This window comes from Triturus cristatus, chromosome 3_1 (genome assembly GCF_964204655.1).
Source record: "Triturus cristatus chromosome 3_1, aTriCri1.1, whole genome shotgun sequence".
Classification (NCBI taxonomy): domain Eukaryota; kingdom Metazoa; phylum Chordata; class Amphibia; order Caudata; family Salamandridae; genus Triturus; species Triturus cristatus.
The window spans coordinates 816,801,295-816,817,677 of record NC_140583.1 but is presented as its reverse complement, the minus strand read 5'-3'; the positions used below and the strand labels follow the sequence as shown (position 1 = coordinate 816,817,677).

The window sequence follows — 16,383 nt, the reverse complement described above, 5'->3', positions numbered from 1 at the left end:
AAATAAAGTAAATAGCTCAAAATAACAAGAGGCAGAATCCGTGGTATAAGAGGTTTTCTAATGGGCTTTATTCCATTCAAAATGGCCGACTCGAGTCGCGGCCTTCAGGTTCCGTCACCACGAGGGTTCAGGAAGTGAAGTACAATAATTCATTAACAGACATGTATTTTTATAATAAGTGCATTACAATGAAACGAATGTAGAAGGCGTAACATTTGATAAGAAAAGTGACAAAACAGTGACATAATCGAAACTAGGCGTAATAAGGAATAAAAGAAACATGATTGGTTAGAATTATCAGACATAGGTGGATCTATAAGATAATACTTGGCATAGATGCGCGCGCGGCAGCATGACGTGTAATTGACGTGCAACTAGGGGGTGAAGGGGACTTGACATTTAGCTCTACATGTGGAGACGAGAAGTCTGGGGTCAAGTCAACCTAATCCCAAATCATATCTAACATCCTATGTTTAAAGAACTATGTTATCCACAAGGAAGAACTCTCGGACAGAATCTATTCTATACTGACTGTGTGCGTGTACAAGCGTCTAAGTGTCTATATGAGATGCGAGGGATAGAAAACTTTCCATGGCAACAGGGCTATGAATCACTTGCAGGAGGACGGAAAGGCTGAGTCCTTTGCTTGTGAGCTAAAGGAAATGTTTACCTAAATCACTGGACAGGAATGCATCGGCTGAAGAGTAAAATAGATAATTCGAAGGTGAAATACAACTTCTTGGCAGACAGGCGAAAACTGGCCGAGGCAGTCACCGTTAGCTGCACAGGGAGTAGGACAAAGTTCATGGATACAGATGCGAGCTCAAGCTGAAGCTGTCAAAGACAGAGAGCAGGGAAAGGCTTTGAGGACAGAATCGGGCCTACTTGCCTGAACTGTAAAAATGAAGTAACTTAGCCATATAAAGTCGGTGGCCTTTCATACTTAGGAATCGAATATCCAGCCCATTGATGGCGGATCTGACAGAGAACATGTCAACGGTAGACACACATATGTTTGCGTCTTAGAAACTGGAACTGGAGGGAACATACATGTACTTGTAACATGCATATAGAACCGTTGGGGTCCAAGATAGGGGACATAACTGATCAGGAAAATCCACATTTCCACATTCCCTCCTTGTCCCCTTCTTGCCCTTCACGAGACATCAATCTTCATCATTCCATTGATTTGCTCATGGAGCATCATTTCTTCTTCCTTCTTCTTCCGGTATTTTGAACGAAAACCTTGATGTGGAATACACGATGTGGCACACAGACCACAAATCGCTGGTCCACATTGTAGGCATAAACAACAACTGAAGAGCATAAGAAGGCCAATACCTAGGAAGGATAGAACTCTCCATCCCCAGGCTGATATCACACTCCAAAACCACCCGGACCACGTCCAAGTGCCTGGATTCTCGTGTATCTGGCTTACAATCTTATGAAGGCGTGTTATAGCTTTATATACAGATGGCGAATTTTCTGGTATGAATATGCAGCAGCTGGATCCGATGACCCTGCAAGCTCCGCCCCTATCGGCCAGGATGACGTCAAGGACAAGACGATTCTGGAGAACAACAATTCTCATCACTGATTGTTCCTCTGTCAGATTGCCTAGGGCGGCTATAGTCTCGTTTACTACAGCTTCAAGAGTCTTGGTGAGTCTGCGTATCAGCTTACTATTTGATATTGTACCTATATAGGGAAAGATACCTTTATTGAAATCTACATACTTGTCCCATGCTGTTTCAGTATAATCGACAACTGGGAGATCTCTTTGCTCTCTATTGTGTACTAAATGAACATTTCGATAATAATCAGGGGGAGCTAGGAAAATAGGTGGCAAAAGGAATGCTATGTAACAGGTACCATCCCAATCTAGAGGCAGACGCATATATGCCGTCTGACCACATATAAAGTAAGAATGGCGAGAAGCTCTAAATGAAGATTTACCTTGATCACTATATTCTACTGTAGTAACGCATTGGCTATGGCCCATGTGTATGGAACCAACTTTTCTTACACATAATTCACCCTTAACTGGAAATACTGACATAGTGGGCAGAATTAGTTCAACTTCGGATTTGACATTCAAAATCATAAGATTAGGCGTAAAATTACCTAATTTATACACTTCATTTTCTAAATCAGTTCCTGTTCTACTGGGGTAACCCTCCTTATTAGGGTGACAGACTTTGAATAAAACTAGATTCAGATTTCCCCATATCCAATGTTGTTGATAAACTGCTGTGTCTGGGTCTATGGAATTTAATAAACTAAACCATGCTCCACAGGAGCCATTGTGTGTGAACGGATGTGGAAAGAAAGGCAGAACTCCTTTGTTATTCTGATAGGGAGGGAGTCGGCCACACACCCAACAATTGGTGGCATTACTAGTCTGATGGGAATGATGTAACATACTAATGAATGTGTTATTACGCAGCGCAAGTCTATAGGACAACTCATGTGGCGGTAGGTCACTAAAAGAGTGTTCATCAGTTATATTGAAAACACGTTTAGAATCAGGATAATACATATGCAACAATATACTTGCAGTAACTATTAAAAAACTCAAGAAAAACAAAATTAATAAAGTCACAATACAGTGGCTACGCAGTGATTTACAATACGCCTGTCGTTTCAACATTTCTCGGGTATTTTCTCTACTCAGGTCCAAGGGATACATGTCGGAGACAATTCAACCGCTTCACCTTGGAGAGGACTTAAACAATCAAATTGCTCGACTGTTTGGGCCTAAGCTTTAATTTATAGCACTGAGAGTCATTCTTTTCAACAAAAGGAAGTTTTGAATCAGTCTGTGAGGGAGTGCAGGGCACAGTGTCTATATCTGAAGGTAGTCCATGAAATTTTTTGACGTGACTTGAATGAATCCACCCTTTACGTCCCTCGATCTTCACGGCTGTTCTTGTGGTCAACAGGACCAACTTCGGTGCTTTCCACCTGGGCTCCAATTGACTTTTCCTGTCGAAATTTCTCACAAAGACAAGATTACCCGGAACAATGTCATGGGGTTTCGCCTCAGTGTTGTCGGGAAAGGCTGCAGCTACCTGTGAACGAGAAGATTGTAGTGCAGACATCAAGGAAGCCAAGTAATCTGTCAGCATGTTACAGTCAATGTCAGTTATTTTGCGTGGTATAGGCGTCCCCCACATATTCGGTGGTCTACCAAAGATCACCTCATACGGGGATAGCCCTGTTCTAGAGTGTGCTACCATTCTCATATAAAAGAGTGCAACTGGTAATGCTACTATCCAGTCGACACCTTTCTCTCTACATATTTTGGACAGTCTGATTTTCAGTGTCTGGTTATGTCTTTCTACGAGACCTGCTGCCTCGGGGTGTCGGACACAGTGGAATTTCCACTGATATCCCAACAAGAGTGAGACATGTTTCATTAATTCGGATGAGAAAGGCTGACCGTTATCTGAATATACAACACGTGGTAAACCGTACCGTGGGAAGAATTCTCGAACTAGCTGCTTGGCAGTAGTCGGGGCAGTGTAATCTGATACGGGATACGCCTCTGTCCAACGGGAGAGAGCGCAGACAACTACGAGGACATATTTGAATCCTCGACAACGTTCCATCTGAATATAATCCATCTGGAGGACTTCAAAAGGATGGTCAGGAGGCTGAAATCCACCCTGCTCTACGGGAACACTCTTTCCTGGATTAAACTGACAACATATCATACAGGTACGAACTTTTTGTTTAGCTGCTGCTCGTAAATGTTTGTTGAACCAAATGTGCTGAATGCTGTCTAGCATAGCCTTCTCTCCTAAATGTGCTGGACTGTGAACTGTAGCTATAATGGCTTGAACCATGGAATCAGGGAGAAACCATACAGATTTCTCCTTTGTCATCCACCCTTGATCTGTCTGGATCCCTCCTAGTTCAGTCCACTTCTTTATTTCTTCTGCTGTGGCATGTGTCTGTATGTCAATTACATCAAGTGCGGGATCCTTAATTGTCATACACTGTGTTGGTGTCTGAACTATTGGCTTTGTCATGTCTAATGTGCGATTCTGAGCAGTCTGTTTAGCTGTTCTGTCAGCTAAATCATTGCCTTGAGAAATGGTATCAGTAACCTTCGTGTGTGCTTTACATTTCATAATCGATATAGCAGTGGGTAGATGTATTGCGTCTAACAAAGCATGAATGAGGGGTCCGTGCTGAATGTGGGCACCATGGGACGTTAAATAACCTCTCTCTCGCCACAGCACGCCGAAGTCGTGTACAACTCCGAATGCATAACGTGAGTCAGTGTATACATTAACTTTCTTATTTGTGGCTTGAATACAGGCTTGTGTTAGAGCAATGAGTTCTGCTGCTTGGGCTGACAAAGTATCTATACAATTTGTTTCAATAACTTCAGTGTCTGTTGTGACTGCGTACGCGGCCACTAAATCTCCTGTACTTGCTCTCATGCATGATCCGTCTACATACAACGTCAGGTCTGGATCTAACAATGGAACGTCTGTCAAGTCTTGTCTAGGTTTCGTCTTTATTTCAATGATTTCAACACAATCATGAGCTAGTGGGTCTGTTCCAATTACAGGTAATAGTGTAGCAGGATTCAATGTATTACACCGTCGGATCTCTATGTGTGGTTGAAACAATGTCAGTTCATAACCGGTAAGTCTTGCTATGGTCAAGTGTTGTGTTTGTGTTCGGTTCACAAGAACCTCTACTGCATGTGGTACTTGAACTGTCAATGGGTGTCCTAATACTATGGCATCGCTTTGTCTGATTGCTAAAGCTGTCGCTGCCACTGATTTCAGGCATGCAGGCAAAGCCTGAGCTACGGGATCTAATGTACTGGAAAAATAAGCACATGGCTTGCATGATCCTGCTTGATCCTGAGTGAGTACTGACAAGGCAGTACCTTCGCGTTCTGTAACAAAGAGTGTAAAATGTTTGCTATAACATGGCGTTGCTAAAACAGGTGCTTGACATAAAGCTTCCTTTAGGCTTTCAAAAGCTTGTGTATGTTCCTGAGTCCAAGGGAGAACAGTCGATGTGGCTGCCTCCTGTGTGGTTAACTGAATAAGTGGTTTTGCTAGAAATGCGTACTGAGGGATCCACTGCCTACAATATGAAGTGAGGCCTATGAAAGCTCGCACCTCCTTTTGTGTCTGGGGTATTGACATGTTAGCAATTAACTGAATGCGATCTGGTGTAAGCTGCCTTCCCTCCTTGGACAGCGAGTGACCAAGATAAATAACTCGCTGAACACAGAATTGCAGCTTAGAAGGGGACACCTTGTGCCCCTTGTCGGCTAGGAAATGTAAAACTGTCAGAGAAGCTTTTTCACATTCTGACTCGCTTCTTGCGGTGATCAGCAGATCATCGACATATTGAAGCAGTGCAGTATTGACTGGCATGTGGATACTGTCAAGTTCTCTTTTCAGTGCTTGGCTGTAGATGCTGGGGCTTTCTGTAAATCCTTGGGGAGCGCGTGAGAATTTAAAACTGCGCCCATTTAAACTGAATCCGAACAAGTATTGGCTTTCCGGATCTATTGGGACGCTGAAAAAGGCATTCTTGAGATCGATTACAGTAAAGAATGTTGCTTCGGAATCAATTGCTGTCAACAATGATGATATATCAGGGACCACAGGGAATTGTGGTACAATACACTTGTTTAGTTCACGCAAATCAATAACCAATCGGTATACTGGCGGAGCAGTAGGATCAGTTCGTTTAAGAATCGGAATTATCGGTGAATTACATACATTGGAGTCTGTTTCTACAACTACTCCCTGGGCAATTAGCTCATCAATGATTTTCAACAAAGCCACTACAGCATCATGCGGTAACTTGTATTGTCGCATTCGTGGTAGTACCACTCCTGCTTTCAATGTAACTCGATAGGGTGTAATGTTCATGCAGCCAACATCCGTAGGGCCTTGTGCCCATAGATGTACTGGTAAAGTCTGTAGTCGGGGATCCATGTCTCTAGACACATAGTGACCTTTAAAATCACGTAAAAACAACCTTACTCCTTCCGGAGAACAACATATTATGGCTCCTAGTGCTTTCAGAGTCTTAATTCCTAACAGATTTTCTGGGCATGATTTAGTAAGCAATAAATCTGTAGTTCGTGTCAAAGGTCCTAACGTAAGTGGTAGAGGCTGTGATACTTCATTAACAATAGGTTTTCCTGAAAAACCAAGGGAAACATTTTGAGAGCCTGAGAGGGGTGCCCCTGGAACTTCACTACGTTTTATGGTTGTTCGACTTGCCCCTGTATCGAGTAAGAATTTTCTATCTTGACCTAATAATTCACTATGTACATAAGGTCCTTCTTGATCTACAGGAATCTCGATAAGCGGTAAGTCGACTTCCCTCTCTAGGCTGGTTCATGCGTAGCGCTGATACTCAGGGTATTCATACTGTGCAGTCTGATACATTTGTCGTGTTGTGGTTTGTGTGGCAGTAGCAGGCAACGGTGGTGCAGCTGGCACAAACTGTATGGGTTGCTGTGAGGCTGGCATAGACTGTTGCTGAACTGGCATGGACTGTCCATGCTGCATAGCTCCTTGTTCATTCTGATCTTGTCTAACTAATCGTGGTCTCTCTTTTGCAATACCTGTAGCTATATTACGTTTCAGGACTTGACAATCATGTACATAATGGCCTAGTTGTTTACAGTAATTGCAGGTTCCTTTTACAGGAACTGCAGAATCACCAGAATGTGTCACACCCTTTTTGTGACCACCTGCTGGTACTGTCTGAGAAACTAGCATTTTCATTTTTGTATCCTTCATGCGTCTATGCTCGTGTTCTTGTTCATCCCTAATTCTATTGTGATGATACTGTAACATTTGTAGCATTTGCGACGGAGTGTTACTTTGCCAGGTACTCTCGAATTTCAATATTCTATTCTTCACTGGAGGCAATGCATTTTCCACCAATTTTGTCACAAATAAATGTGGATATGAGTCACTACTTGCTTTTATACCACTATTTATACCAAAACATTTTTCAAATCGAGCATAATAATCGCTTGTGTCTTCATCTTGCTTTTGTTTGCAGGCTGTGATTGCACCCCAATCTTCCTTTTTTGTAGTTAATAAACGTGGCAGTACCTGTACTAGTAAACCTGGTAACAGTTTAACTTTATCCCCGAGCCCTGAACCTGCAGCTCGGCTCCTTTCTTACTCTGCTAATGCTGTCCAGTCTATCTTTTGGTCTCCCACTTCCCACTCTTTTTCTTTCAGTTTTTCATATATGCCAGCAGGCAAAAGCACCTTTAATATCGTCATAATATCAGGAAAGGTGTACTCTCCCATCAGTAACATGTCTTTAATTTCTCGGTGGAAACCCGCTGGGTCTTTGTCATGACTAGGTACTACTTTCTTCATTTCTAATAATTCCATTTTTGATATGGGTGTGTAAACAAATACACGGTGAAACTCATTGTCTTCGCCTTTTATTGGGTGCACTTCTCGTAAAGGATTTTGTCTATCCATATAGTACGGCGTTCTTTCTCTGTGGGGCAGCGAGAGAGAATCCGGACTTACAAAAAGGACGTACTGCTTACGTGACACTAATATCTCTTTAATTAGCTTATTACTAGAACCTCTCCATCTGTTTGTGAGTAGTTCCGTTAATATATCAGGTAAAGGACCAGGGTCAGCATGTTGGCTCTTATATAATATGAGAAGTTGCTGAATCATATAGATTCCAGCTAAGCGTTGTTCATCTGTACTGAGGTTGAGAAACGTGTGTGCTACGGTCTCATCACCGTATTTTTCAGGACTGTCAATCCAGTGAACGGCTGATCTGGCTAATTCTTGCTCATCCATAGAATCGAGGAGGTGGTAACCTCTTCGTTCTCGTAGTATCTTATCTGCGGCTTGAAACGAATGTTCAGGAGACTTCAGATTTATTACAGGCGTCGGATACGTTCTGCTATTATTTGGACATACGGAGTGTATGGGATCAGAAAAACATCTAGTATTTTCACAAGATCTTCCTCTGCCTACATAAGCTATGGTCTCTGACTGTCTTGCGGAATTCCCTGATTCGGACACTTCATCTTGCTCAAACTCGTCTGTTCCCAATCTCTCTTCATGAATACGCTCTATTTCTTTACGTATTTTTCGGCACATGGCTATTATACAATTTTGCTTATCGTGTCTCCCTTCTGATATATTCTGACTCCATCTTGTAAGAATAAGCATTGCATTCGGGTCTACCCCCGGACGATCTTGATTTCTGATTACACAGTTTATGAGGAAACGTAACAGTTCCCCCTGTATCTCTACTTTCTGGAATTCCATAGCTCTGTTAATACATTCTGGATCTCGTCCTGTTTGAACAAAATGATATATGTTATCTAGATGCGTAGTCATCCCTGGTAACCTTGCTAAATATTCTGCGGCTCGCCTGATACGTAATGATGCCAGGACCATTTCGTCCTCTTTACCAACCACTGGGTCATATCTACAATTTACAAGGAGTTCTTTAATCGTACGTTCACTTACGAATTTAGGTGTACGTGAATGCGCTGACTCTTGAAAGACAAGTTTATTTATTCTAGGTGGTGTAAAAGTACTGCTAGCACCTCCCGTGGCCCTATCTGGGGCGTCGGGTGTGAATGGGTTCGTTGAACGTGACACAGCAACTATGGGTGTCGATACCTCTGTAGAGTCGACTGCGGAGACAGATGCGGAAACAGATGTGCTTGCCGAAGCTTGTATCGGGACTTGCTGTTGCACGGGGACAGATACCTGATCCTGACGTTGGACCCCTCCGCCAGACGGTCTATGTGGTGTGGCGTTAGCATACTCGGGAGCTGCATCGTCTAGATATGAGGAAAGAAAAACATCTTCTGCGGTTCTGGGATGCCCCTTTGGATGTACCTTAATTGGAAATAATGGGGGTGGCAAGTCTTTTGGTATCTCTGGAGCAGCCTTAGGTAGTCCTTCGGCTAGAAGGGGATACATACCATTCATAAGAGCATTTCTTTGTCTATTCACTTGTTCTGATTTCACTCGGATACCTTCCTCAATTAATAGATTTTCTTGAACTTTATTTGAACTTTCTTTACTCCTCTCTTCTTGTCTACGTGCTTTTTCTGTTCGTCTATGAGATTCTTTACGCCATAACTCAACAGCGTCTTTCTGTGACTGTCTGACCTTTCTTTTCCATAACTCTTCCTCCACTTTCATGATGCACTCTGCATCCCAGGTTCCCGCTATGGGCCACCTTTGACTTTCCGGTAATCCTTTGGTATAATCTACCCATAGATCAAGAAACAATATGGCATCTAAGCCATGTTTATGGTACATGAAATGCCCTGGAGTATCCCTAGGAGGAATAGGAACTGCTTCTTCAAGCACCCCTTTTCTGGTAGTAATCTGTCTTAACTTCGAGAAGAGCGGCATATTTACAACTGATCTGATACTTACTCTTGAACTTGCTTAATACGAGAAACACAATAATGAACAGTGAACAATGAACAGTCATTCATACCACAATATGCAAGACATTTCTGAATACTTTAAACTTTAAACATTAAACATTATAACAATGGTTGACAATGATGACAGTCTGCCTAACTAATCACCACGCTGAATTCTTGACAATAACTGAATACTTCGGAATACTTGATATACTGCTAAACAGTACATATACACTGCTAAACAGTGCAGACCGGATTTGTGTACCCAAATCCGTCTTGACCGGCACAACCTATGTGCGCGTCAACACGCCTCCCCGGCGATGGTACTCACCGAGTAGCTCCTTGAAACGGAAGGCCTCAGAGAATGGACAGGACTCGATAACTGCGGACATCGGACCCTCTGGACGTCGGGATTTCGGAAAACCTGGTGGGCCTCTGTATACCTCGGATCTTGCTCTCTCAGCTAGGCTCTGGTCGGGATACTTCGCACTTCTCACCGCCTCGTCTGGGTTGATCGCAGCCTCAGTCGCCCCCGCTTGACCGGAGGGAGCTTACAGGAAATCCTGCTGGTACGCGTTTTATGGTCCGTCCAGCTGTGGCAGGAGACCGGGCCTGCAACGCACCGCCGGCGCGTGAGATGAGAAAGTGTCCCTGTTCGGGCGCCATTATGTGGTAAATAAAAATACCGGACTGAATTTCATACGGAATCTTAAAATAAAGTAAATAGCTCAAAATAACAAGAGGCAGAATCCGTGGTATAAGAGGTTTTCTAATGGGCTTTATTCCATTCAAAATGGCCGACTCGAGTCGCGGCCTTCAGGTTCCGTCACCACGAGGGTTCAGGAAGTGAAGTACAATAATTCATTAACAGACATGTATTTTTATAATAAGTGCATTACAATGAAACGAATGTAGAAGGCGTAACATTTGATAAGAAAAGTGACAAAACAGTGACATAATCGAAACTAGGCGTAATAAGGAATAAAAGAAACATGATTGGTTAGAATTATCAGACATAGGTGGATCTATAAGATAATACTTGGCATAGATGCGCGCGCGGCAGCATGACGTGTAATTGACGTGCAACTAGGGGGTGAAGGGGACTTGACATTTAGCTCTACATGTGGAGACGAGAAGTCTGGGGTCAAGTCAACCTAATCCCAAATCATATCTAACATCCTATGTTTAAAGAACTATGTTATCCACAAGGAAGAACTCTCGGACAGAATCTATTCTATACTGACTGTGTGCGTGTACAAGCGTCTAAGTGTCTATATGAGATGCGAGGGATAGAAAACTTTCCATGGCAACAGGGCTATGAATCACTTGCAGGAGGACGGAAAGGCTGAGTCCTTTGCTTGTGAGCTAAAGGAAATGTTTACCTAAATCACTGGACAGGAATGCATCGGCTGAAGAGTAAAATAGATAATTCGAAGGTGAAATACAACTTCTTGGCAGACAGGCGAAAACTGGCCGAGGCAGTCACCGTTAGCTGCACAGGGAGTAGGACAAAGTTCATGGATACAGATGCGAGCTCAAGCTGAAGCTGTCAAAGACAGAGAGCAGGGAAAGGCTTTGAGGACAGAATCGGGCCTACTTGCCTGAACTGTAAAAATGAAGTAACTTAGCCATATAAAGTCGGTGGCCTTTCATACTTAGGAATCGAATATCCAGCCCATTGATGGCGGATCTGACAGAGAACATGTCAACGGTAGACACACATATGTTTGCGTCTTAGAAACTGGAACTGGAGGGAACATACATGTACTTGTAACATGCATATAGAACCGTTGGGGTCCAAGATAGGGGACATAACTGATCAGGAAAATCCACATTTCCACAGTAAGGATCGGATGTTCTTCTTCACTAATTGAGAGTCAAGTGCCCTAAGGAAGAAACTATCTGATTTAAGAGTATTAGTACAGTGGCGCTTGATTCCCAGTTGTAAACGTCAGTACCCACGCAGGATACCACCCAGTAATCACTAAATGACCCAGTATCCTACCAAAAGGCCTAACAAGTATATTCTGGGAGTCCTACGACTACTGTGACCAGTAAATGTGAAATGGAGTCATGGATTATAACCAATCTTTGACCTCCAGTTTAGGACTCAACCCAAGGACAGTCCCGCTTATCATCATTACTGACTTGTATGTTAAATATATTGAAACTCTTCTTATGTCCTCCCACGGCATGGCTCATTCAAACAGCAGAAGCACTACCAATCCACTATAACAAGGTTTATTTCTTAAGCAGTTTCCTGCGTAGCTGCCACCTTTTCTGTGGGTCTCAGACTACAGACATTATTGATGGCAGAAAACCTGTAGAAGCCTTGTTTGTGAGGTGGGTGAGATACAGATGGATCCCTTCTGGGTGCCTCATACATGCTGCATGAACAGCAGTTCTAGGCCGGCACGCGGTGTGTAGTCCTAGCTGATTTAAGAGGTTACCTAAATACATCCATTTGGAACTCACTTTGTAAAGTGGTTATCAGCCGAAAGAATGCAGCTACTGAAAGGAAAGGCTGCCTGAAGTAGTATGAGGCTACAGTGGAAAGAGACCTTGAAATTCTAGCTCTGCTTCTGAACCAAACTATGTGTAAGAAAATGGGCCTCAGACATTCTTTTGAAAAGAAGAGAGCAATACCTTTCAGCTTGACTTGCTTTGTAGATTCCTAATACCTGATATCAGTGAGCAAGACACTGCTCAAGAAACTGGACATCCCATCCAGTTGTTCCTAACAACGTCCTGGCTTAAACTACTTTCCCATGTCTTTTATGCATAAACGTATAACAGGCAGACATTAATACATTGGATTAAAGCCCCTTCTCCTACATCTATGTATAAAGACTTCTTTGTAATATTTCAACATATTTTCTAGAAACATTCTTGTGCAGTGCCTTTTATCCTTTAACTTTACTTAGAGATCTGGACTCCGAAATAGCTAATGGTTTTTCCCTGATTCGTCTGCTGGTCTTCCATCATCTTCTGCAAGTATTTCCAATCCAATGTCCTACTATTGTCATTTGAGAACCTACATGTCTCTGTGGTTCTAATCTTCTGTAGGTCTCCATGCATAACTCACTAACACTTCCTCTCAGGCTTCGCATTATCGTCCATCAACTTCAACGAGGCCACTAAACCACAGGCTGTAGTGCATGCCTTGTCGTTTTCTCCACAAGTCTTGCTTAGCACTCATCTAGTCAAGAACCCTCCAGGTTTCACTTAGTTTCCCTTCAACATGGGGTCTAACTTTAGCTCACCCGTATAATAATTCAACTAACCTCACTGCAAGTTCCTGACAGACTTCTCATAACCATCCGACAAAGCTCTTACCTGACCTCACCCGTTTCCTGCAGCTCTCACTAAATCTGCAGGTCTGCACATATGGTCACGAGCCCATCTGGACATCCCCCGCTCTCACCTTATCTCGTCCACACGGTGATCCGGAAATCTGTCCTGGAAATGTTTGAGGGCCTGCATGACTGCCGACGTACACTCAACATAGGTGTAATCAATCATAATGTCACCTGAGGCAAACAAAAACACATTGCTCACTAGTCAACATTCCCAAGAGACGAATAATCAAAATACACTGTGAATTAATGGTAATATCCTACTTAGAGACCATGTATTGGGCATGAAATGAATAAAAATACATTTGTAGTTTGTCTAAGTCATGTAAAACAAACCTCATCGGCCGAAGATGGCCACATCTCTTCGGGTTCCTGACTGATGTCCAGGTCCCTCTGGAGCGGAACGGAGACTGAGGTGGAGAATGAAACACCTGGCGGTGGCCTGGAGAGTGCTTCTGTTCCAGTGAGAACAAACTGTGAGACGGCATAGATGAGCACTGCAGTTGTTCTGCGTTCGCATGGCCTGGATTGGTTATGGCGATCCCCTCGTGGGGGAGGTGGCACACATGCTTTGTGTTCTGCTGCTTAACTGGGCCTAGGCGGGTGCATGACAGAGGGAGGAGGGATCCTGCCAAAGGAACGGATGACGTGATTCTCCAGTGGGCGAACAGCAGCATATACCGAACAGCACCACTTGTGGGAGATAACTTTCCCATAAGGGTTAGATATGATTATGAAAGAAGCTGTTAGGTGTCTGCACAGGTGAAATCAGCCAGAGATTTCCTGGAGGGTATGGTGATGAACCCGGATTGATCCGGGAACTTAGAGGTCTTTAGAAGTATTCCATGGGGGCGCTCATGTGGGGTGTTTAAGGGTGAGGTCCTTCATTGTTTGGGCTGGGGTTTTAATCCAGATTAGGCTTAGAGGAGGCTGAAAGCGTTAGTGGTGTAGTTCATGTTGCTATATGGTGGTTGTTTTCTGGCTTTGTCTCTCCGCTTTTTCTTTTCCCTCATGTTCGACCTTTATCTCTGGCTAATACGCATACTATGAGGTGCTTGAGTGTATATTTTAATAATGAAATCGTGCTAATTGAACATGTGATGTAAACTGGAATACTCCGTTGCAAGATAATAGGGGGGCCTGTTCGAGGTTAAGAACCATTCACATTCTCCATCTTGTCACCAACAATAAACCTAAACATACAACAACATTGTACATCTCATCGACCATTAAAACAGTGACCCCTCCACCCCCACATCTTTATTATTTCCATAGAATGCTTTCTAAAACTCATTCACATGTTTTCAATTATACTTACAAAATCTTCTGTTTCACTTTAAAACTCTTTGCAAAGTTCACCTTACTTCTTTCCAATCCATTCTGATCAGAGCATATTAACAAAATAAAAAACAAGATTATCCTCCTAAAGATCTTGCAACAAGGATAATCAGTGTGCTTGCTGGTGAGGCAGTCCCTTACACCTGTTCACCACATGACACAAGGTCCAAAATCGTTATCCAACAAACTGCAAATAAACTGGATTAATACAAAGATACCCGCATCACTTCTACTGTAACAAGTACACACCTTAACTTTCATGTATTCTATACATTTCCTATTAAACCGCTGAAGGCTCAAATAATTAGGTAGTCTTTTTTTTTTTTTTACAAAACCATATTTTCCTTGGTACTTTTCTTATTTGGCGCATAATATGCATCTTCCTTGCATGCTGCTTTGTGTTATTTAAACTTTACCTCGTTAAATGTGAGAAAGTTTTATTTGGTCGCCACCGGAAAAACCTCTATGACCAGTCCTCTTAGGAATTCCATGCAATGGACACATTTTTTCCCCACATACAAGCTTCCATGATTAATTCTTGCTAATTCAAAGTTTGACTTCTCGCAGCCCTACCAAAAAGTGATTATCCGATGCAGTAAGTGTAGCATTATCCTCCCTTTTTTACCTGTCTGTATCCCTTTTATATTTTATCATTCTTCTCACTTTGCTAATGTATTTCTTCTTTAGGTCATGCCACATAATTGCCTCTCACTGCAGGTTGGTGTTTGCTAAAAAGTTAAAGGTTCATTACCAATGTATATCCTTATTCTCATAGGATAGGAACATGATGCGCTTGTTGCTTCATACACAAGTATATTTGTCTCAGAAAGATGTTCACTCATGTATTTGTAAACTGACATGTACCAAACAAATTATTTCAGATACAATAGGAATTCCAAGCTTTAATGCACCAATGTGATAAATGCCTAACGTGCCTAAACAGTTTGTGCCTTATATCCTCAAGTAAGGTGTTTTGTCAAAAGTGGTGCTACAGCAGCGGGAAGTATCTTACCAAACACCTCGGAGGGATTCAGAAGCTCGAGCAGACGGCCTCCACGCTTGGTCTCATACGTAGCAAACCCTCCATCTGAGTTCCTCATACTCAATAACTGCAATTGACAGGAAAAGACAGAGGGTGTGGGGATTCAGGAAAGAGGGAAATACAAACTTTGCACCAAGTATAAAATCCCAAACAGGGAGAAGTCCTGCCTTCAAGTGGGGTCCTATTCCAGTGTGTCCCACTTATACTACCTTTGTTTCTGCCCCACTGCACTCTCTAGCTACCCTAAATCTGTCAGCATAGCTGTGTCCACTACTCCCACATCTGACCTCAATAAACCACTAATACCCGTTCCACAAACTCTACTACATATCTGCCTGCGAGGGCCATAGTACAGCCTGGCACACCTAGACATGTGCCTGGAACGGTGAGAAATGGAACAAAGCTAAATTCCTTTTTCCAAGGAAGCAATGGTAGCTGCTAGTTCCAGCGATGCCACCGCCCATCTTTCATAACAACCGGCTATAACCTCTGCACAAACCTAACCTCCAGCTCCCTAAACCTGCTGCAACAAGTGACCTCTGCATCTGTCCCATTTTCTGTGCATTTTCCGTAAAGATATATTTATTATTTATGGGGCACATCCCCCAACAAACCACAATGTCATGCCCTCCAAGGACGAAATGAGAGAATTTCTGACTCTTATCGTCTGGCCCTCCATCAGTTGAGCAAATAAAGGTATCACCTTCTCGCTCCTAGCATCTGAAGCTTCAACGGGGTACTCACCACATTGACAGCGTCAAACAGACGATTGTTGGGAATGTGATCTGTTATAAATGGGCACATTTCCTGCAGCAGCATCACAGCTTTGAGGCCCTCAGCAGTGCAGTCAGCAACGATCCAGCCACAGTCACGGGTGCTAAAGGGGAATCCTCCCTGTAAGAATACATGGCAGACTGTGAGACAAGGAAGAGAAGCCGTTCGTGTTTGGGCAGCCAGGGATGAACAAAATGTAATCAAAACTGGAGAACATTAACAGACTGGGAAAAAGGGGTTATGGGTTTGATGAGAGGATAAAGGAGCGGTTGACAAGAAGCTTAAGAGAGACTGAGAAAAAAGGATGCAGTGGTGAAAGGGAAATGGCAGGAAGGAGAGGGACTACACCTGAGGGAGTCTGAGCAGAATGTGGGGAAGGTTTGAGAACTAGGACACTGTGCTAATGGAAGCAAAAGGGACAGATCCAGAAATGACGA

The 16,383-nt window shown here is 43.1% G+C and overlaps 1 protein-coding gene across 1 annotated transcript in view; it reads right to left on the bottom strand.

Annotated features, from left to right (window-relative positions):
• LOC146861101 (lanosterol synthase-like) overlaps window positions 1–16,383 on the bottom strand; it is a 182,984-nt gene that overhangs the window by 43,575 nt on the left and 123,026 nt on the right. Inside the window, exons 15-17 of the mRNA XM_085645160.1 lie at window positions 15,917–16,066; window positions 15,143–15,239; window positions 12,861–12,966 (exon numbers count right to left, since the gene is read on the bottom strand). Coding sequence (XP_085501286.1) covers window positions 12,861–12,966; window positions 15,143–15,239; window positions 15,917–16,066 — 353 coding nt within the window. The remainder of the gene's footprint in view (window positions 1–12,860; window positions 12,967–15,142; window positions 15,240–15,916; window positions 16,067–16,383) is intronic.